Source organism: Schistocerca cancellata, chromosome 11, assembly GCF_023864275.1.
Source record: "Schistocerca cancellata isolate TAMUIC-IGC-003103 chromosome 11, iqSchCanc2.1, whole genome shotgun sequence".
NCBI classification, from domain to species: Eukaryota; Metazoa; Arthropoda; class Insecta; order Orthoptera; family Acrididae; genus Schistocerca; species Schistocerca cancellata.
In genome coordinates, this window is record NC_064636.1 from 63,823,431 (window position 1) to 63,845,300 (window position 21,870).

Sequence of the window (21,870 nt, forward strand, 5' to 3'; positions counted from 1 at the left end):
CTGCTAACCTTCTGACCCCTAGACCACGGGTAATGTAGCCCTAGAACCTAGAGCTACTAAAGCCTAACTAACCTAAGGAGATCACACACATCCATGCCCGAGGCAGGATTTGAACCTGCGACCGTAGCGGTCTCGCGGTTCCAGACCGTAGCGCCTAGAACCGCTCGGCCACACCGGCCGACTTGCTCTGTGTGTGGTATCTTCCTTGTTTCTCCCCTGTGAACCGAGGTATTAAATTCCCTTGCACATTGCTTCCTCCTTGCAGTTGTGCCTTGAGAATGGCAAGGTGTGTTCCTGTCGAAATATCGGCGGTGGTCGACGACGTCACCAGACAGCAAACCCATAAGTTACTTGAACATTCAATTCGCCGAGAAAAGATAAGGTCTCACATGTCTGGGACAGATTTAAAAGGGTTGTTTATGGATGGCATCACCCTCCAACCACTTTGAGGGATCTACGTCGAATCGCCGTTGAGGAGTGGGACAGTATGAACCTACAGTGCCTTGAAGAACTTGTGGATAGTATGCCACGACGAATACGGGCATGCATCAATGAAAGAGGACGTGCTTCCGGGTATTAGAGGTACCGGTGTGTACAGTAATCTGGACAACCACCTCTCAAGGTCTCGATGTATGGTGGTACAACATGCAATATGTGATTTTCATGAGCAATAAAAAGGGCGGAAATGATGTTTATGTTGATCTGTATTCCAATTTTCTGTACAGGTTCCGGAACTCTCGGAACCGAGGTGATGTAAACGTTTTTTAGAGTTGTGTATGTGTACTGGTTGACAATATTAATGTTTCTAGACTCTAGGTGCACACAATCATTTGTGGCTATCCATGTGTGCCAGCTTATTCGCCTTTCTCGTCGTTTGAACCAATTTACTGCTGCTTGTTGGAGGGGATTTTCGCCAATCGTCTTAGGTGGGTCAGTGGTAGCCTACTTGATGGGCTTACTGGGAGGGTAATTCCCACACGACCGCCGCTGCAGGTAAGGTTCTGAACGTCCTGCCAGAAGGAATCGCCTTACAGGAGAGGCAGCAAGCAGCAGCAGGAGTGGCCAGTGATGTGCCTTCCAGTCAGCTCCTTATTCCGACAGGCTGAATGGGCTGTGTGCTGGATGTTATCGTGGAGAAGTTCAGAGTTCGCGAAATCGGCAAGTCGGCTGTCAGTTCTCTTGGGATGGATGTGCTATGTCGTGGGTCCCACTGAGGCGCAGTTTGTGTTTGACATGATTACTACATCGGTGTTCTGGAGGGAGTGATCCTCCGCGATTAACCGAGTTACGACAAAGTATTAGAAAGTGCGTTCCCGTGTGCTGGGCGTCTATTGCCTCTGACATACTTTCCTGTGATTTGGAAATTTGTAGTAAGTTCCCATGGGACCAAACTGCTGGGGTCATCGGTCCCTCGGCTTACACACTACTTGATCTAACTGAAACTAACTTACGTTAAGGACAACAAACACTCACATGTCCGGGGGAGGTCTCGAACCTCTGGCGGGGGGAGCCGCGCGAGTTGTGGCAAGGAGCCCTAGACAGTGCGGCTACCCCGCGCGGCCCTGTTGTTCCCTGTGTGGATGTTCTGGACCGCTCTTAAGTCCATCGTAAAAATGTATTTACACTGACCCAAGTTGTCCAAAATTTCTTTTGCATTGAATGTTGGATGTGCACCAGTGATAGTCCTTGTGTTGAGGTATCTGTAGTCACAGCATAATCTGTACCATTCGACAACATTTTTGGGAACAGTTCCCTCAGACAATTGCTGATGGAGGAATTCTTCCGTTATTGGCTGTAGGTGTTCTGGAAGCCTGTATGGTTTCCTGTAGACAGGAGCGTTATTGTCGGTGAGCTCAGAGGAAACTTGGACATTTTTGGTAACTGCTTAGGTAGCTGGAAGTAGTGGTTAGGTAAAAAGAGACGGACGTGGCTAGGGTGAATTCACATGCATAAACTGAACTTTTCCCGTGCAGATCTGAGAGCGATGTTTTCTAAGTCACCGTTTCCCTGCTGGCTTTGTTTTGTATATTGCATGCAGCCAATGCAAGGTCATTTATTCAACTTAGATGGTTATCTCCCCAGTTCTGCGGTCTGATCTTGGAACCTTACTCGATTGTAGTAACGTTACTACACTGAAACGCCAAGAAAAAAGAAAAAAAAGAAAAATACAGCATTTCCGAGGTAGCGATGAACTGGGGACTTTCCCGTACGAAGATTTCACGAGTGTACTGTGAATATCAGGAATCCGCTAAAACATCAAATCACTGACATCGCAACGGCCAGAAAAAGATCCTGCAAGAACGCGACCAACGACGACTGAAGAGAATCGTTCAACGTGACAGAAGTGCAACCGTTCCGCAGATTGCTGCAGATTTCAATGCTGGGCCATAAACAAGTTTCAGTGTGTGAACCATTCAACGGAACATAATCCATATAGGCTCTCTAAGGCGAACGCCCACTCCTGTACCCTTGATGACTGCACGACACAGAGCTTTACGCCTCGCCTGGGCGTCAGCACCGACATTGGGCTGTTGATGACTGGAAACATTTTGTCTGGTCCGACGAGTCTCGTCTCATATTGTATCGAGCGGTTGACCGTGAATCGGTATCGAGACAACCTCATGAATCCATGGATCCTGCACGTCAGCAGGGGACTGTTCAAGCGGGTGGAGGCTCTGTAATGGAGTGCAGCTAGAGTGGTATGGGAGCCCTGACACATCTAGATACGACTCTGACAGCTGACACGTATGCAACTATCCTGGCCGATCACCTGCATCCATTCATGTCCATCGTGCATTCCGACGGACTTTTGTAAATCCAGCAAGACAATGTGACACCCCACACGTCCAGAATTGCTACAGACTGGCTCCAGAAACACTTTTCTGAGTTTAAAGACTTCCGCTGGCCACCAAACTCCCCATATATGAACATTATTGAGCAGATCTGGGATGTAACGTGCTGTTCACAAGAGATCTCCACCCCTCGTACTCTCACGGATTTATGGACAGCCCTGCAGGATTCATGGCGTCAATTCCCTCCAGCACTACTTCAGACATTAGTCGAGTCCACGCCACGTCGCCTTGCGGCACTTCTGCGTGCTCGCGGGGGCCCTACACGATGTTAGGCAGGTATACAGGTTTCTTTGGCTCCTCAGTGTACTAACAGTGCTGGTAACTGCCGGTGCTGGACTTAGATTGGTGAAGCTTAACTATGCCTCGCTGATCAAAGCGAAGATGACGACGTCAAATTTAGAGCGGGCGGTTTTACTAGTGTAGGAAATTTATCCGGTTCCGCCAGTAAACTGCTTGCAACTAAACACGCGGAGTAGAGCGTCACGTGATGTGTTTGACGCGGGGACTTAACATCTGAGGTCATCACTCCCCTATAACTTAGAACTACTTAAACCTAACTAACCTAAGGACATCACACACAACCATGCCCGAGGCAGGATTCGAACCTGCGACAGTAGCGGTCTCGCGGTTCTAGACTGGAGCGCCTAGAACCGCTCGGCCACTCCGGCCGGCTGACGCGGGGCAAACCGCGATTGTGTTTTCGCGACGCTGCGGGGGTTCCGAAGAAACGACGGAAGGAGTTCATCACTTTGTTTCGATTCTGCAGCGTGCTCGCGCGCGCGCGCACCTGTGTGTGTGTGTGTGTGTGTGTGTATGAGAGTGAGTGAGGGTGCATGTGATCAAATAGGTATGCAGGTAGGCTGAGCTGCATGTCACACCTACCTCGTGTCATACGAAGATGGCGAGGGATGCTGTAACCTCTAGTTCCAAAATAGCAATCCTTCCTCCATGAAATTCACCGTTAAGGTTCGCTGTAACTTGACAGTTTCTGCAAAAATGACTCTATGTAATACCGTCTGTGGCAGTGATGCTCAGTAGGAGTGTATATTAAATTCACACAGGGATCGGTTTCATTTACACTGTTCGCTCACTCTGTTTTTATTCGAACAAATTGGCCATCATCTGTTGATTACAAATCACACTAAATTCGAGGTACTACGCCCTTACTGTATAACTCCTGCCAGACATATGTTCTTTCACATTAACTTCTGACACATTTTTTTCCCTTCCACTACATTAATTGTAAAAATACACTTTTAAACAACATGGTTTCTTCTTTACAAGTGCTACGCCGTATATACATTAATTTTTAACGTTTTCTTTAATACCTTACCGTATTTTTCAATCAGTATGTCAACATCCTGTACAACAACTGCTCTTATTCCTGTGTCTTGTGGAATTGTCCTTTAACACTATGCATTCACTTCAAACAACATGTCACAACGACACTTGTTTGTTCCTGTCTCATACTATAACATTTTGTGCCCCTCTGACCAATCAGAACACTAATCAGCGCGACGAACACCATTACCTGTTCTTCCACACAGTTGAGTTATCTCCATCTTCCTGCTCCTCTGGTTTGACAATGACATTAATTTTTCGTGGCACAGTACTGAACATGCACATAATACACACATACAATTCTTATTTAAGACTTGCATATTTCCTAAGAAATAAATACTGTCATGGAACAATGTAGATAAATAAATAAATTCGCAAAAAAAAATTTCGTATCAAGCTGGAATTTAATATGGTACAACGGAATAATTTTCAAATATAAGAAGCGTTGCCAAAGGTGAAAGTCATGTAAAATTGTCATTAAAAAATTCCTAGTACTAGTCGGAGACAGAATTTTGGGTTGAGCGATCTAGAGTGAGACAAAAGACGAAGCACAGTTCTGCAGTTATTTGCAAAATAAGAAGGGTAACCTTGACATCTTTTTAAACCTTTGTAGGAATCAATGGAAAGGGCAAATATTCCTGTAAAGACATTGCAAGAGTATATTCTGTTCCCTTCACTATCCAGTGGTTGAAATATTTTTTCATATGCAAGAAATTCTTGCATTATTTTCGTTTTTATCATATGCTATGGGTAACAAAATGTTTTTGTGAAAATTTCGGAGACCAAGTTAACATGTCATCACAGGGTGGGTTGGAAGAAATAGAGCAAGAAATTCTTATTATCTTCTAGCAAATTACATTTTAATAGTAGTTACTTAATGTCAATTCATTAAATTAACTAGACAAACACAGACATGTAGAAATAGGCATTTATAATTAATAATAAGAACAAGTGAGAAAAATACGACACTGGTGTTGCGTTAGCAGTCGGAGTTAATTTTATCTTATCAGCTAGATTCAATCACTATGACTGGTCGGTGGCTTTAGTCCTGTCTACAGTCAAGACAGCCCTTTGGAAACAATAGCCATGTAACTTACAACGAGGATTGCGCAAGGAGAGACCGTTCATTTCCCCTCCTTTCCAGATTTCTCTCGGCTGTCGAACAGAGCTCCTGTCCTGGGCGGATGATATCCGGATTCCACCACGACAGCACTCTGTTCCTGAGCAGAGGCAGCGTCGTTCCATTACAAATGAAGAAAACGAACTGCAGTGGTCCCTGCACCATCGTGGCTATGTGTACGTAATACACAAACTGCGCTATGCCTTGTGCCTGGTGGAACCCAATTCTAATAATTATACCTATCCCGCTCAAAATAACACCCTTAACTGACATAAAAACATATTGTTTCTTAGAGGCAAATTTATCGTTACTAAAAATTTTGAGTCGCCGCATGGAGTTCCGAGCATGTAAGTACATGTATCCCACCGACCCAAGACAAACCAAATTGAAAGTTATCGATAGAGAAATTCCCGCAAGGAATATTATCCGACTGTGCATCAGGTAATATTTGCTCGTCTTTTCGAAAGCAATAGTTGCTGTGCATACCACAGTCCAGGGTATCAGTGCGTACAGCGCTTGACCACGGAATACCCTTCTGGCTTCAGCAGGTGGCAGGTCGTCAGGGAGCCTAAGATGACGGACACACGCGTACATTTGGTAGCAGAATAAGTTTAGCCAGATACATCTTAGAAGAGTGAGGGCACTATCAATGTGGACCATCGTAGATAGGTCGGGGACACCTGTCATACGATAAATCACCTCAGAACACAAGATCTGCGTTATACCCGTGATCTGAATGGACAAGAATATCTTTCCGGGGACATTACGTAACTGGGGCAGGCACATGTATACAACAGTGGTCAAAAAGCGGAAAATAATATTTATGGCTATAAATGACATTTCTAAAGGTTTTAAGCTGTCGATTTTGAAATCTTTGTATTTCAAGGTGGCACTGTTCAAGCTGTCTTTGTACTTAAGAGCCCTTTCTGTTGGCCTCACATACCCTTTGTAGAACTCTCTTTCCCACGTTAAATTGTACGTCGTGAAGTGCGATCCGTTTGTGTAGAAACTGACGCCGCATAAATCGAAAGACTTATGGAAAGAAAAATCGCCACACATCAGCAACAGGATTGCTCTGGAAACAGAGCAGATGGCGTCTGTAGCGTTCGACTGCAGACAGGACTGATCGCCAGGGCTGTCGAAATAGCAGCGAGCATCATGTACGGACTGTAGCATACTAAACGGGACGTCCTGACAAACGCTGAACGAGTTGACTGTCATCCAGGCCAGCAGGCAGAGGTTGACGTTTATCCTCTGCGTGTAGGCCAGGTAGCTGGTGACGGGTACGTGGGGCGACCTCTGCACCATGTCGTCCCACAGCTGCACGCGGCACCGCTCGCGCAGGTCTTTGGTTTCCGGTGGCAGGTCTTCCAGCGGACACGTGGGGTGGTCGAGGGCGTTCGCCAACAGCTGCACGCAGTCAGTGTCCACGGAGAGCATGGCGTTGCTTCTGTCCTCCCTCTGCCACTCCTCATCTGCAAAAGAATCACTGCGAGTTGACTGGTGCTCACACACCAAATGTATGTAGAAGCAGATGTACACATCTGCTCCAAGAGGCTCCTCTGGACGATAAGACCAGGTGTATTTTAACTACATCATCGATGATAAATAATGTCAACAAATTTTCTTGTATTCGGAAAGATATATACCAGAGTTGAATCGAGAGAAGAGTAAGCAATTCGTTTTCATGTACAATCCAGGAAGTCCCCAAAACCCTCTTGACTATCTACAGTAACTTTTCATCATTTCCTTGTGCCTTTCTCCCACGTCAACGCAATGTCGGCGTTGTTACTATGGATTTGCCACTGTTAGTGCAGAGGGCATCCAGATCCCCTTTCTATCCCCACCCCATAACCCCCCCCCCCCCCCCCCCCACCAAGATGGAATTAGTGTACCCCAGCTGTCTGCGTCTAGTGAAAGCCATGGAATAGTGTGAACGTGTTCAGATGTCTGGGAGTCGTGTAATGGAGGCGGGACGTGGGGACTGCCCGGTATTCACCTAGTGGGATGTGGAAAACCGCCTAAAAACCACATCCAGGCTGGCTGGCACACCGACGCATGTCGGTAATCCACCAGGCGGATTCGATCTGGAGCTGGCGCGCCTACCCTAGTCCAGGAAGCAGCGCATTAGTGCTCTCGGTTAACATGGTGGGTGACTTTGTGCAATCATTGAGGACATACATTCGTTTGCTTGGTATCCCTCCTTTGAAGCTGACGAAAAGCGTTGGTGTAATTACTATACTCTTTTGTTTCACTACAGCACCATTGCAGTTTTGAATTCGTGTTGAAACAGTTACGCTGTAGAGGTGCGTTTAGTGGCACGTGTATGGATGCACGAAGGTCCACAGAGAGGGCAAACAACGAAAAACATTATGAGAGTATTTGCCATGGTGCAACTCATAAAACAACTCTGCTTGTTTGAGCACAATAAGCTGGTTTTGTATCGAAGACTGGTAGCGTGCTGGACGTAAAAAATACAGATGAAAGCGTGTTCCCTCAACCGGCCGAGCAGTCTGGAATGAAATCCTTTCGCAAAAGAGTTGCTCAGTTCAAACACTGTGGTCACCAACATATGACCACATTAAAAAATATTTGAAAATGAAAGGATTTAGGCCGAAGTTAATGAATAAAGAATCTGACTGCTGCTTGGAGCGACGAGTTGCGACCTGCCGTGTCTCGCCCAAGAGTGTTAACAACAAGTATTATTTTTTTATAGTCTCCAGCCGCATTTTGGAGTCTGAAGCGAAGCCTAATCTCAGGCTCTACTGTAGAGATTCTGGCCCAATTTCCACTAACAGAGAGACATGTTCACGAAATAGGTTTTTGTATATTATCTGTAAATTTTTAGTGCAAACTTCCTGAGCTTTGATAAATTAAAGTCCTTGCCTGAGTGAAAACCATGCGATTACCATGGCACGTTTATCTGTCTATATGTGAACGCTAATCTCAGTAACTGCAGCAGGTGTGCGTGTGTGTGTGTGTGTGTGTGTGTGTGTGTGTGTCTGGAGCTTACAGTCGGTCAACAGCGAGATTATCAGCACCCTTACTCACTTTAAAAGAAACAAATGTGGATAAAACTAAGAAAATGGTATCACACAGTGAGGAGGAAACCTTTAAAGTGACGCTCATCCTATCTCTCCCACCTCACTCGCGTTTACCACACAAGCACTCTGTCTCGCACCCGTTAAGACAACGGAGAAAGGTTGGAAGGTGCTATACCTGGGATTAAAACGGAAATAAAAGAGCAGATGAGCTAAAAAAAGTGGCGCTAGGGAATCTGATTGGCTGACCACATACGAAAAACATAGGTCAGCTGGGCACACAATTAATACGTTAAAATCATCTCCCTAAAATTTTCGGAAACATAGTGGACAAATTACAAAACCTTAAGACTCTCATCACATTCGTTTGAACGTTAATTAAAACGGAGGGCTGATCTATCAGCAAATCAGTCGCTGCCCACTGGTCGGAGAATAAAACACAGTCTGATAAAATCTGACGCACTATGATCTGTATGCCATAAGTACTACACAAGGGATAGAGTTCTCAGCGGAGCAAGAAGCCATGTGTCACAGGGCTGTGGCCTGTGTGAAGACGACTGGGGAGCCGCTCATCCTCCCACCGACCCAAAAGCCAGGAGACAGCAGGCAGGTGGATGGCACGCCGCGCTAACTCAGCAGCACGGCACGCCTCCCTGCTTGCTAGACCTGCCCTTTCGTTTCCAGCAATATCCACATGCCCTGGCACTCAGCAGACTGACTTCTCCTTCCCCTGCCGTTGTAGTTGGAGGAGGACGTCCTGGATATTGTGCACTACTTTAGCTACTGGGTACAAACGTTGTAGAGAGTGAAGAACACTCAGCGAATCAGAGCAGACAAGGAATTTAGCACTTTAAGCACATCTCGTCTGCTACAGTGCCTGCAAGGTCGCATGTCAATCTGCATCAAAGACAAAAAACTTGCAAGGCAGTCAGACATCGAATATACAATCAGAGAAAACAATAGTGCAACCAACAGAGACCCCCGGTTTCGACCCGTCCATAAAGACAGTTCTAAAGTATTACTTTTGAATGCATTACAGGAACAGCAGTGATCAATGTCTTGTAAATAATTACTATTAAAACAGTCATGATCACGATTTATTTAACAAGGTGACCGGTTTCGACCACTACTGTGGTCATCTTCAGACCATTGAGTAGGAACCCCTTTCTGTTGGAGAATCAACAGAAAGGGGTTCCTACTCAATGGTCTGAAGATGACCACAGTAGTGGTCGAAACCGGTCACCTTGTTAAATAAATCGTGATCAAGACTGTTTTTAATAGTAATTATTTACAGTTCTAAAGGTTTGGTGACCATTAAAAAAGTCCTTTGGAGTGCTACATCTGCTATACTACACTAAATCTAAAGTTACTCTGGACCTCTACAGTAATCAGGGTAGCAAACTGTTAAAACACTGGATTTGGGGTTACACTTGTTCCACACCAAGTGACTACAGCACATGCCCTACCTAGTGTCCAGATGTCCATGTTGCTCATGGAGAAAAGGCATTCCAGATGTGGAGGATCAATGGTATGGTACGCAGATGAAGTTGGAGCTACAAGAAACTTACATGCCTGATTCACCATGAGGAGGTGTCGCTAGATGGTGAGTGGCGGTTTCCCAACCTTAGCACAGAGACTGGGTATGGGGCTGGGCCATCCTAATATCCTTATGCGTCAATAATCTTCAGGTAAAAAGACCTCGCTGACCTGTACACTGTGCATCCATAGTCTAGCCACGAACACGCAACAGCCCTATAAAACTGGAGCAGACACACCCTGTCTCACCCCCTAGATCTTTGGTTAAGGCACTTTACAATATTCAGTGCCTTCCGGGTTCTGGCTTTCAGGTCTCACAGGTGTGGCAACCACGAAAATTTGGAGTTAAAACTGAGGCCCAGAAACTTGATTGAGTCTTAAAAATGTCGACTTGGATCCCTCACATGCAAGTCAGGTACATTAAAATTACAATGAGAATAATTAAAATTCTTATCTGCAGAAAACTGAAAACCTGTCTTTGCAGCCCACCTCCCTAACTTCCGCACTCTAAGTGCAACTGGTGGGTCGCCGTAGCACTTCTGGAGGAGGAACATGAAACAGCAAAATTGTCCACAGTTAAGAAGCACTGTACAGGACTCCTTGCTGTATATGTGATACTGTTTATGGCTAAAAAAAGAGGTTAAAACTCAAAACATTGCTCTAGGAACACCATTCCCTTGCTCAAAACATTCCAACATCGTGTTACTAATTCAAGACCTAAAAAAGAGCTTACACATGAGGGACCATATGAAGATGCTGAGATGACCATGAAAGCCCCATTCGTGGAGTTGCACGAGAATACTGTGCCCCCACATAGCGTTGTACACCTTACCGATATCAGAGAATATGCCAAGACACTGCTGTCTACATAGTAAGGCCTGCTGAATAGCCACCTCTAGTAGAGTCAGGTTGACAACACTGGATCGAAACCTCCAGAATCCACACTGAGAGTGGCTAAGCAGTTGCCTGGTTTCTAACAGCCAGACCAAACCACGGTTAACTATTCGCTCGAGGGTCTTCCCTTCACAGCTTGTGAAGGCTGGCATCAGCAGTAGTCGCTGCAAAATGATCTGCCAGAGTTTGAGTGATGTTTCTGGTTGTAGTTTGGAGACACTTCTTTTTCAGCACTGGTGTTATTGGTAGACGACTGTGTTTGCCAGAAACCCTCAATCGGTTCCAGTACTTTTGTAGAAGAAGTGGAATGGTTGACAAAGTCCAGAAACGCTTGGTACGCCGTTTTCTTGCTCTCCTTAATGATGTGTCAAGTATTGGCTCTCGTGACCTGATAGGCTGTGAGATTGTTTGCTGCTGGGATGTACGTAAATCGTTGAAGAGCTAACTGTACGCCCATCCTGGATTGCTGAGCGACACTCACCAGTCCAACAAGCAATAGGACCTTAGGATTGATAAGTCAGTGGTGTGATGGATCTATCGTGTGATGTGGTCCACCCATTCGTTGACACTGTTGCAGTCTTCAGACACAGCCAGATGGACGAAAAGCATCCAGTTAACCCTACTGACCAACAATTTTGGTGGCTTCTGTGCAGGTAATGATCCATCCAGTAGATGAAAGCAGACTGTGATGCGGTCACTGAGTGAAGATCGTCAGTGACTTCCCACTGAACCTGGTCTGCGAAGCCTGGAGAGCAGAAAGAGAGGTCGCTGGCTCACAGTTTCCCAGTGGCAGCACAGAAAGGAGTGGGAGTGTCTGTGTTGAAGATCTGCAGCTAGTGAGACATCAGAAAGCTCTCCGAAACGCGACGGTAAGGATAAGCAGAGATTGATCTGCACAAGATATTTAGGACATTAGAATGGTTGGAAGGGCTCTTTCATAAGGTCTGTGACAGTCTCAGTGTGCAAATGGATAGGGTGTAGTAAACCAAATTTGGTAAATAGATAGCACACGAGTAGGCAGTTAATGTTATATGTGGCCCCCGTGACAGGACGTTATTGATTTCAAAGCTTTGCAGTATTACGTGTTTTACAAAAGTAAAGTGAGCATAAAACGTCCAGCGGCACGAACTTGCAGCCAATTTGAAAGAGTAAATAGCAGAAAGTTACCTAAGATTGAAAGTGAAAGGTATCTGAATGTAATATTAACTAAAATGGACAAGAAACTAAAAATGAATCCAGACAAGCAAGAAGAGAGTGGGCGTAATGCGCCAGCTGACAGTAGTTCAAACAGCGCACACATAGATGCCGACAGGATATAATTTCACTTGGACATAAATGAACAAATGGAAGCTATGAATATTGCTCGTACCAAACAAGATAAGACAGACAATATTATTGAAGACAGTGGTTATGCGAATGAGGCAATGGACATGTTTGACTCACCAAAAGTAAAAAGGGAAATAGGATTTGAATGCGAAAATGCAGCAGAACAAAAAAGCGAAAAATCACCTGCTATGACAGAAATGTTAAAAATGTTGGCTGCCCAGACTGCAGCACAAAGTCAAACATTAACAGTCAACTTGCAGTGCACAGTAGCAATATTAGTGCACACATTTCAGAACAAGGCCGAAACATTAATAATCAACTTGCTGAGCAAAGTCAACACATGCAAGTGCAAAGCAGTAATCTTACCAAACAAATTGAAGAGGTCAACTCAAGGGTAGGCACAGTGAATAATGAAATCAGAAACTTAAAAAGTGAAATTAATGTCATCAATGGTAATATTGTACAAGGACAAATCGATGACATGAATGAAAGATTTGACACCGAAGTAATAAAAATTCAAGATCAGATAGATTCTTTAGTAATTACCAAAGTGGACGAAAAAATATTCGGTATTAAATCCGAAATACAAACGGAATACAACACCGGATTTTCACAGATTAAACTGTCTGTGACAGAAACAGGCAGGGAACTGTTCAAACAAATTGTTACTTGCGAAAAGAAGTGTGAACACAGAATTTCCCAAATCCAAGGCAAAATGTGCGAATTTGAAAGAAAAATACAGGCAAAGCCCACCCACTTTATTGAAAGATTAGTTTAAAGTAAAATTTTAGATGGAGAAGAAAAATTCGACCCTGCCAAAAAGTACAATGGTTGGCATCCCCTTGATTTCGGAAAGAACTACAAAATATATTGGTCGGAACAGAAACAGGACCATTTGTGGCCCGAATTTATACTGGCCAGGCTGTGGGACATTAGAGGTAGGCAAACCATTTTGTGAATCCTGGTACTGCAAGTTAATTCACTTTAAAACTAGACGGACCGAATCTGAAATTGTTTGGGAACTTTGGAAGAAACTGCGTGAGAATTCTAAACGATATGCTGGAAGTAGCCACAGTAGTTTTCTGCACACTTAGAAAGGGTAGAGGACGAAGATCACTGTCAAGGAAATCATGAGTACCGTCCAAATAATAACAACCGATTGCGAGAAAACAATGATCAAAATGAGCAGACGGAAAAACATGATACAGAGAGGTTGTGGCAGGGGAAGAGACTATTTTGCGTCCTGTGGCAGAGGATTCATACCATGCAATTTTCAAAACAGAGACGATTTTGAAAACTAAAAACCGAATGTGTTAGGGGCCAGGTTCAGACAGAGGGCGGTTTTAGGCCCAAAGCAATCATATACGAATTTCGAGTGTGGTGAATGCAATCAGTAGGGCACTAAGAGTAAAAATGCTGGATTGATAGACGCACACGGAATAATACATAGTGGCGTGCACTGGCTGGAACCTGGTGGTTGTTCAGATAGCTGCCGCTTGTGTTCCGAGCAGCACCGTACGGTGCTCTCAGTGAAATCGACAAATGGCCGATGTGAGAACAAGATGGCTGCTGTAAGGGGGGAGGGGGGGGGGGCGGCAGGATAGGTGGTAACGAACATTTGAGTAATCCGGTTTCAATAATAAATGAGTGACGAACTAAAAACAAAACTACTATGTTATATAACAAAGATAGTCCAATAGCAAGATCGGACGAAAAAACATTATCGAGAAACAAAATGGAGCAGGAAAACACGATTCAAAAAGAAAACATTTGTGCTGCCAGTGATATAAATAAGGAAAATGACATAAAATAGAGGAGACTGTGTTGAGTAGAAAAATAATAAAAATTATAAAAGAGGACAATTATATAAGGGTCAGTAATAGGAAATATGACGTCATGAACAGTGCAAATGAAATTATTATTAAGGAAGAAGTTTTTTGTGATACAGATATCAGGTAGGAATTTCGCGCAATCCTTTGCAAATAATAGCGGGAAGGAAGGTGTGATGAAGATTATGGAAGTAAATGACGACTATACGAAGTATGAAATTAAAGCTGATGTTATTCAAAGTGATACCACAGAAGTACCCAAGAATTTAAACCAAACGCAGTATGCACAAAACCATCAAAAACCGGAAATGACTAAAACATCTGCTGATGAATTGCCCATATGTCTAAAAGTTGCATTCTCGCTCGAAACTTATAATGGGAAGGAACTCAGTGATATTTCAGATGAGGAAGAATCTATAGATTTATATGATAATGAATTCTCGGAGGTAGAGGAAAGAGAGTACACGTTTACCGAAAGACAATACAAAAGTATGAGTGACATCCTTTCCAAACAAAATCCAGAATGCGAAACTGAAACAAAACCGAAAGAGCAACCTGGTGATACTATACCGGGGCATACTTTAATTAACTTCATGAAACAATTTGAATTGCAGGAACCAGAAGAACTACCTGATGAAATCATAGAGGGATGATAACTGTTAAAGATCTCTAGAGATATAGAGATCAAGAAACCTAGAAAGCAACCCAATATACAACAGAAATAAGTAGGTAACGTTTCCTGGAAGGACATAATGGTTAAACAGAATTTATTGTGGGAAGAACAGGAGGTGAAATAATCTAGAGCTGTTAAACAAAACTATTATCCCCACTAACGTTTATAACATTGAGTTGCAAGTACTTTTGGGTACAGGATCACAAATTACTGCTATATCAGAATCATTTTTTGAACATATTACAAGTAAGCCAGGGTTAGTAATAATGTCTGTGAGTGGAGTGAAGATTGTAGGAGCTACTTGCAAGTCCAGTAAACCCAATTGGAAAAATATACTGATTGAATTTAAAATGCAAGGACAGAAATTTGAACATGACATTTTAGTGGTGCCTGAATTAAGTGCTGAGATGATTTTGGGTATTGATTGGCTGGACAAAGAAAAAGTGTTTTTAGATTGTGGTAATGGAATTGTCAAAATTAATAGGGAGCCTAATACATTAGAAATTAAATTTGCAGAAGATGACACTGTACATGGTGCTAATGCAGAATCCATAATTCTAGAGATAAAATCTGAAAATGATGGTTTGTCCCACTTATATGAAATCTACCATGTCAAAAATTTCATACTGAATGAATAAGAAATTGACAATTTTAAGGAAATTTTTGACACTATCCAAGAACTGTTGTGTGAACAGAAAGATGATTTATTTGCTGTTTTAAATAACAACAGGGAAGTATTCTCTGATAAACCAGGTGTTGTCACGAACTTTGAATACCATATAGATGCAGTTGAACATGAACCATTCTTTGTAAGACCCTATCCAGTGCCAATAGCTAAGAAAGAAGTGGTACAGTCCAAAATTCACAGAATGTTAGAATGGGGAGTGATTGAAAGAAGCAACAGTAAATATAATAGTCCACTTATTATAGTAAATAAGGAAGACAGTGGCATGCGAGTTGTTATTCATGCATTAACACTGAACAAGATTGTCAGGAGAGAGGTAGACAGGCCAGAAAATGTGGGTGATCTGTTGCAAAAATTCCATAATGTAAAGTACTTAACTAGTCTTGACATCTCTGCAGGATATTGACAAATCCCATTACACAAAGATTCCCAGAAATACACAGCATTCGTGTTTACAGGGAAATGCTATCAGTATAAAGTTGTACCTTTTGGTTTAAATACTTCTGTTTCAGTTTTTATAAGAGCATTAGATACTGTGTTACAAAAAGAACTTTGTGCTAGATTAACTGTTTGTATAGATGATTTGTTGATTGCCACTGAAAGTTGGGAAGAACTTCGTGAACTATTAAACAAAACTCTCGTTGCTCTTCAAGCAGGAGGAGTTACTTTGAAATTGAAGAAATGTGAATTTGTAAAACAGGAGTTTAAGTTTTTAGGACACATCGTAACGACACATCGTAACTACGCCTGGGATTGGCAAGGACCCAGAGAAGATAAATGCAATTGAAAAGTGTCCTCCACCTAAGGACAGAAAACAATTGAAAGCATTTCTTGGTCTTTGTGGTTTTTATCGTAAATTTGCGAAGCGGTAAGCTTTTAATAGCCCACATTTGAACAGTTTGCTAAAGAAAAACAGTGCATATATTTGGATGTCAGAATGTCAGAAAGATTTCAGAGACTTGAAAACTGAGTTAATAAGAGAAACTATTTCAAATCATCCCATTTTAAGTGAACCATTCCACATGATGACAGACAGTAGCGCATAGGGGACTGGTATTGACATCTTTCAAGAAAGCACAGAATTTGCGGAAGCAAAGCATTGAACTATAGCTTTTGCTAGTAGAGCTCTAACTAAATTCGAGAAAAATAACACTATTTGAAAGAAAGAAGCTTTAGCCATAATTTGGGGCTTAAAGATATTTAGAAATTACTTATGGGGCACACAACTATTATTCATACTGATTATAGAGCCTTAAATATTTTGAAAGACTGTCGATTGTTTACTGGCAGGTTAAGTTAATGAGCCCAGTACTTACAACAGTTTGATTATGAAATTTTGTATATCAAAGGCAGTCAAACTCATGTGCCTGAAGCTTTATCTCCATTGCCAGAGGATATGAATAACCTACCGAAAGAATGTAATGAAGATTGTGAGTTTCACATGAAATTTATCAAAGAAGTTCCAGGTAGAAAATGAACTGAACAGATTTGTAAGAGTATGCGGTTTTATCAGAATGAAGATGAGGTCTCGAAATCTGTTAAAACAAATTTCATTAACCCCAAATCAGTAACCCACAAATCAGTAAATTTTATATCTTTAATGGAATATTGTATAGGAGGAAGATGCAAGTACTCAGGAATGGAAAGTTTATTGGCCTATAAAGTTTGAAAATGAAGTTATTGATTATTTCCATCTTTACTTAGGGCACTGTGGTCTAATAAGTGTACTGAGAAATTAACTGACGTAATTGTGATTAATATGTGTGCCACTGAGCAAATTGCTGACAGATTTAAATCTTGTGATGTGTGTCAGAGGGCCAAAGTTGCTAACCAGACCAACCAGGGTATACGCAAAACACAGTGCCAAAAGACACCTTGGAATCGTTATCAGTAGATTTGTATGGTACTCTCCCTAAAACATCAGGAAATAGGTCTTATATTGTGGTATTTTTAGGAGTTTTCTCTAAATTTATTAAGTTATACCCTATCAGAAAAGCTACTGCAAAAGCAATCTTTAGTAAAATGAATGAATATTTTAACACCATTGGTAAACCCAGAGCAGTCCTATCTGATAATGGACCTCAGTTTATTTCTAAAATATGGAAAGAAGGTATGAGACAACATGGTATACAAGTGAAATATATTTTTACCTACCACCTGGCAAGTAACCCTGTCAAAAGGTATGTGTGGGAATTAGGTAGATTAGGTAGAACCTATTGCAACCATAATCACAAGGCTTGGGGCAGATTTGTGACAGATTTTGAAAACACCATGAACACCCTCTACCATGAGACTATGGGGTTTACACCCAAATAAATTCTGTTGAACAATAAAAGCCAAAGTGTTATTGAAGAGATCTTGCAATTTCCACCTGTTTTAGGGATTAACTTGCATGAGCAAAAATAACTAGTTAGGAAGAGAATGAAAGAGAAAGTGGCTCTTAGATCTAAAAGGCATAATAAGGGCCTCAAAACAACTAAATTTAAAATTGGTGACTACGTTCTGGTGAAAACACATGAAAAATCTAGTGAAATTAATGACGAAATTTCTAAACTGAAATACATTTACAATGGACCATTTGAAGTGCAAGGAACTCCACATGCCAGTGCTTATTTTCTTCTATACCTTAGACCAAGAAAACCTTTGGGAGTTACAAACATTGTTAACCAAAGCAGTATGTCCACAGAAACAAATAATGAATGAAATCAAAACCCTCAGAGGGAACTGCACTCTATGCGATGCTAGGTGCCTGGCAAACACCAGGTACTCAAGTTATTGACAATATTATTTCTTTTTCTTTTCGTGTTGTCAATCTTCCTCTTCTAGCATTCAGAACTTCTACTATTATCTTTCCTTCTTCCCTATCAGAATAGATATCAGCATAAATAGATGTGTGTATGCTAAAGAAATGTTATAAGTAAATGCAAAATACAGTAATTATTTGTGGATAAAGAAGTAAATAAGTAATACACATGCACTAGAAAATGACTAAACATGTTGTAAGAAAAGTGGATACTGTAATAAGAAGTGGAAACACGCAATGGAAATGAATGATTAAAGTTCTTGGCAGAAAGGTGTACAAGAGTAAGTAAAAGTAGTCTTTGAATGGATACTCTAGTATGATTAATGTCTAAAAGTTTTTGTATAAAAATGGTGATGAAAAATGTTTGTCAAAAACAGGGGAAAAGTATCTACTATATGTGTATGTGTTAAAAGTGAGATGTTCCTTTCTCTGAACCACAGGAATTGATAGAAATCACTTACAATAAAATATAAAATGATTTCCTGAGTTGATATGTGTAATGACCCAGAAGCGTGTGAATAAGCAATGACAAATGAATAGAAAAAATCTAATTCTTGACTTATACCCAAATATGACATTTAAATTCACAGGTTTATGATGTGTATGCTACCTGATGTAGTCATTTGAAAAGAAATGTTTTTTGTTACCAGTGTCTAATATATGTGTTTCAGTTTCACATTCTGTTTAACATGAAAAGCTATATTGTACCAAGTGTGTAATATTTACTGGATATGATGAAATGGGGACTGCGAGGATAAAATTTGTACAATAAAAAATTAAAGAAAATGCCCAAAAATGTGTTGTTGGGCAACAAACCAAAATAGTAAAGAGAATACAATACAGTTAATGACAGAGGACTGCCAATTGCAGCAGGCAATAACAAAGACTTGACAACCAGGGGCAAAAATACATTTAAAATATTTCCTTTTTAAAGAAAACTTGTATGTGTTTCTGTGGGTCTAAATGTTTACAGACATGGTTTGCCGAGTGCTATTGCAGGCAACAAAATAAGCTGAATTTTCTGGATTAATGTTGAGTATGTTTCCATCATGAGTTGCAAAAATGGACTGACTATTTCTATAGAAGTCAGTGAAAAACAGTATTAAATCTGATGTAACTATAGGTATGTCTGTGCAATTAACAAAAAAATGGACTGTCTGGTTGTAACATGAGGGCAAAGGAAATTAAAGCTATGTTCGAAATAAATATATTAGAATGTTTATGTGCTTCTCTAGAACAAAAGTTTTGAATTGCTATTAATTAAACATGCAATGTAGGATGCTTTTGTGTTTTGTTAATGTATGTCTTAGAATATGTATATTTGCTTTTCTACAGAATGCTATACTTGTTTCATAAATGTGTAGATTATTTTATGAACTGGTTGTCTGTTAATGGATAATATATGTATGAGATGAAGTTGATTAAGGATGTCCTGTTTAACGATGGTTTTTTTGTCTGTTTAAAATAATGTTAAAATGACTTTCTCTGTAGTAAAGAAAATATTTGGACAGTCTTTGTATGAGATGATAATGGGTAATGATGTCCTGTTTTACGATAAACCTGTTATTCTTAAAGTAAATTATATATATATATATATATATATATATATATATATATATATATATATATATATGCACTTCTTTTTGAAAAATCTTTTGGAAGAAATGTATGATTCTTTTTAGTGTATTTACTGTATGTATGTAACATGTTTTCTTTTATCCAACAAAAGTTGGATGGAATAATTTTTTTTTAGCCAGTACTACTTGAGTGTTATAGATGTTTGGGAAACCTCAATGAAACATGGGGCATGTGTAACACCATAGTAAGATATTGTGTAATGTTGTTCTTCTGATTATTATGCTTTACATAAAGTGTGCTCTTGATATGTTGTACTATGTTTTCTCTTCACTGACTAATAGCTTTGGTTGTATTTGGAAATGGATGATTCTGGTTAACTAATTTTGTATTGATTTGTTAATATGGGTAAATGCAATGTTTACTTAAAAATGTTTGCTTGATACTTGTAACTGCTGATCCAAAGTTAGCTCTCTTGGTTCATGTCATGGTACAATATGGAGTGGTTCCCCTCTAAACAGAAGTTATTTAGCAAGTGCAAAATGTGATTGGTGTGAGTGAAAAGGTGGACATGAGAGTCAGTCGGAGGCTAGCTACTGTACAGTTGGCAGCTAGTGTTTGGGAAGTGAACTGTGCAGGTGTCGAGTTATGCTTTTAGTGCCTGGATTTGTTATTCCAAAGCCTTGGGTGGATAAATGGATTTAATATGATGCTCTGTGGCCTGTAAGTATTATATAACCTGATGACCTTCGATTGGAATGGTAAATCCCTCTGCCATCATATACTCGCCACCAATATTGCGCAATCACATTAACAGAGAGGAGGAATTATAGTTTGTAAAGTGATGGATCAACACATTTAGTATGTGCAAATACACGTTAACTCATACCAAAATGTATGCACCTAACTTGATTTTGTTCCTCACCTAAATATCTCTCAGGATCTTCTCTGTTTGAACAATGATTTTTGAGTGTCCAGATTGTTAGAAATAATTATAAAAAAAAAGAAAGACCATTAACTGATTAAATTTGTTCAAAATTGAGTGAAATAGGTTATCTAAAATTAATGTAGATTTTGGTAATGTTGAAGAGGATGTGAGTGTAGCTTTGTGAAAACCTCCCAGTAATTGAAATTCTTCATTCTAAAGTTTTGTGATCTCTTAAAATTACTTGCTTAACTTCTGGTTTCAAAAGTAGGCAACTGAGATGATAACAGACAAAAAGCCATTTTGTGGTCAGATTAAAGTTAATGTTCTTAATGAATGGTTTGAAAACCAGTACCTAGTGAAAATATTCACTGTAAAATCTGTTATAAAAACGCATAAAAGGTGAATCAATATTTCAAAGAGAGAATTCCAAAAGTTGGCATTCTTTAAATTATTCATGAAAGTGGGTTGGTTTGTTTTATTGTAGTAGTAAAGATTAGGGGATCCCCAATTGAAAGTTGCACAAAATGCACAAAGTTGCTTGATTATAGTTAGTTCTAACTGCTTTTGAAATTTATGTTGAGTTTTGTGCACATTGTGTGTCAAAAGGTTCAATTTCAGTTTATGAGCACCCATTTACTGTTTTATTCTGCCTGAAGGTAAAGTTACTATGAATGCCATTATCTATGAAAACAGTTACTTTTTTGCTTTTAAAGAATAGTGTGAATCTTAATGCAAGTGGAATTTAATTGAATTCGTGCTGTCTTGAAAATATCACAAAATGAGACTAGACCTGTGTCCAATTCCAGTTAGTGTAGGCGTGCAATTGTTGTGCTGATTAAGTTACTCAGGTTTGACAAAGTATTTAAAATTGATGAGTGTAACAATGTCTTTTGTGTTACAGAGGACAATCATGTTTTACAATAACTGCTAGTATCCACTTTACCACTTTTTTGCTTATGGTTGGGTTCACTGCATTTTCGTAGGAAAGAAGTATAGATTGAGTTTTTCCACTAAAACTGGCTACTTTTTCTTTAAAAGAAATGTTTCGCACTTCTATACCTAATTAGTCTGGCGACCGTATTCTATTTCATTTGCGTAAGTTTGAGTAGTTAAAACTTCATCTAAATTGTATCTGACACTTTCTGTGTTTTATGTATCTTTAATTTCAAGTCCAATATGCAAAATGCTCTAGGCATTTCATGGTTAAATTCTGCAAAAAGTCGCACATTATACTGCATCTACATACCAAAATTGGTTATAAATATTA

General features: G+C 40.6%; 1 protein-coding gene across 1 annotated transcript in view; it reads right to left on the minus strand.

The window, feature by feature from the left end:
• Positions 1 to 21,870, minus strand: part of LOC126108200 (uncharacterized) — a 98,633-nt gene that overhangs the window by 43,756 nt on the left and 33,007 nt on the right. The window contains exon 3 of the mRNA XM_049913438.1: positions 6,514 to 6,788. Coding sequence (XP_049769395.1) covers positions 6,514 to 6,788 — 275 coding nt within the window. The remainder of the gene's footprint in view (positions 1 to 6,513; positions 6,789 to 21,870) is intronic.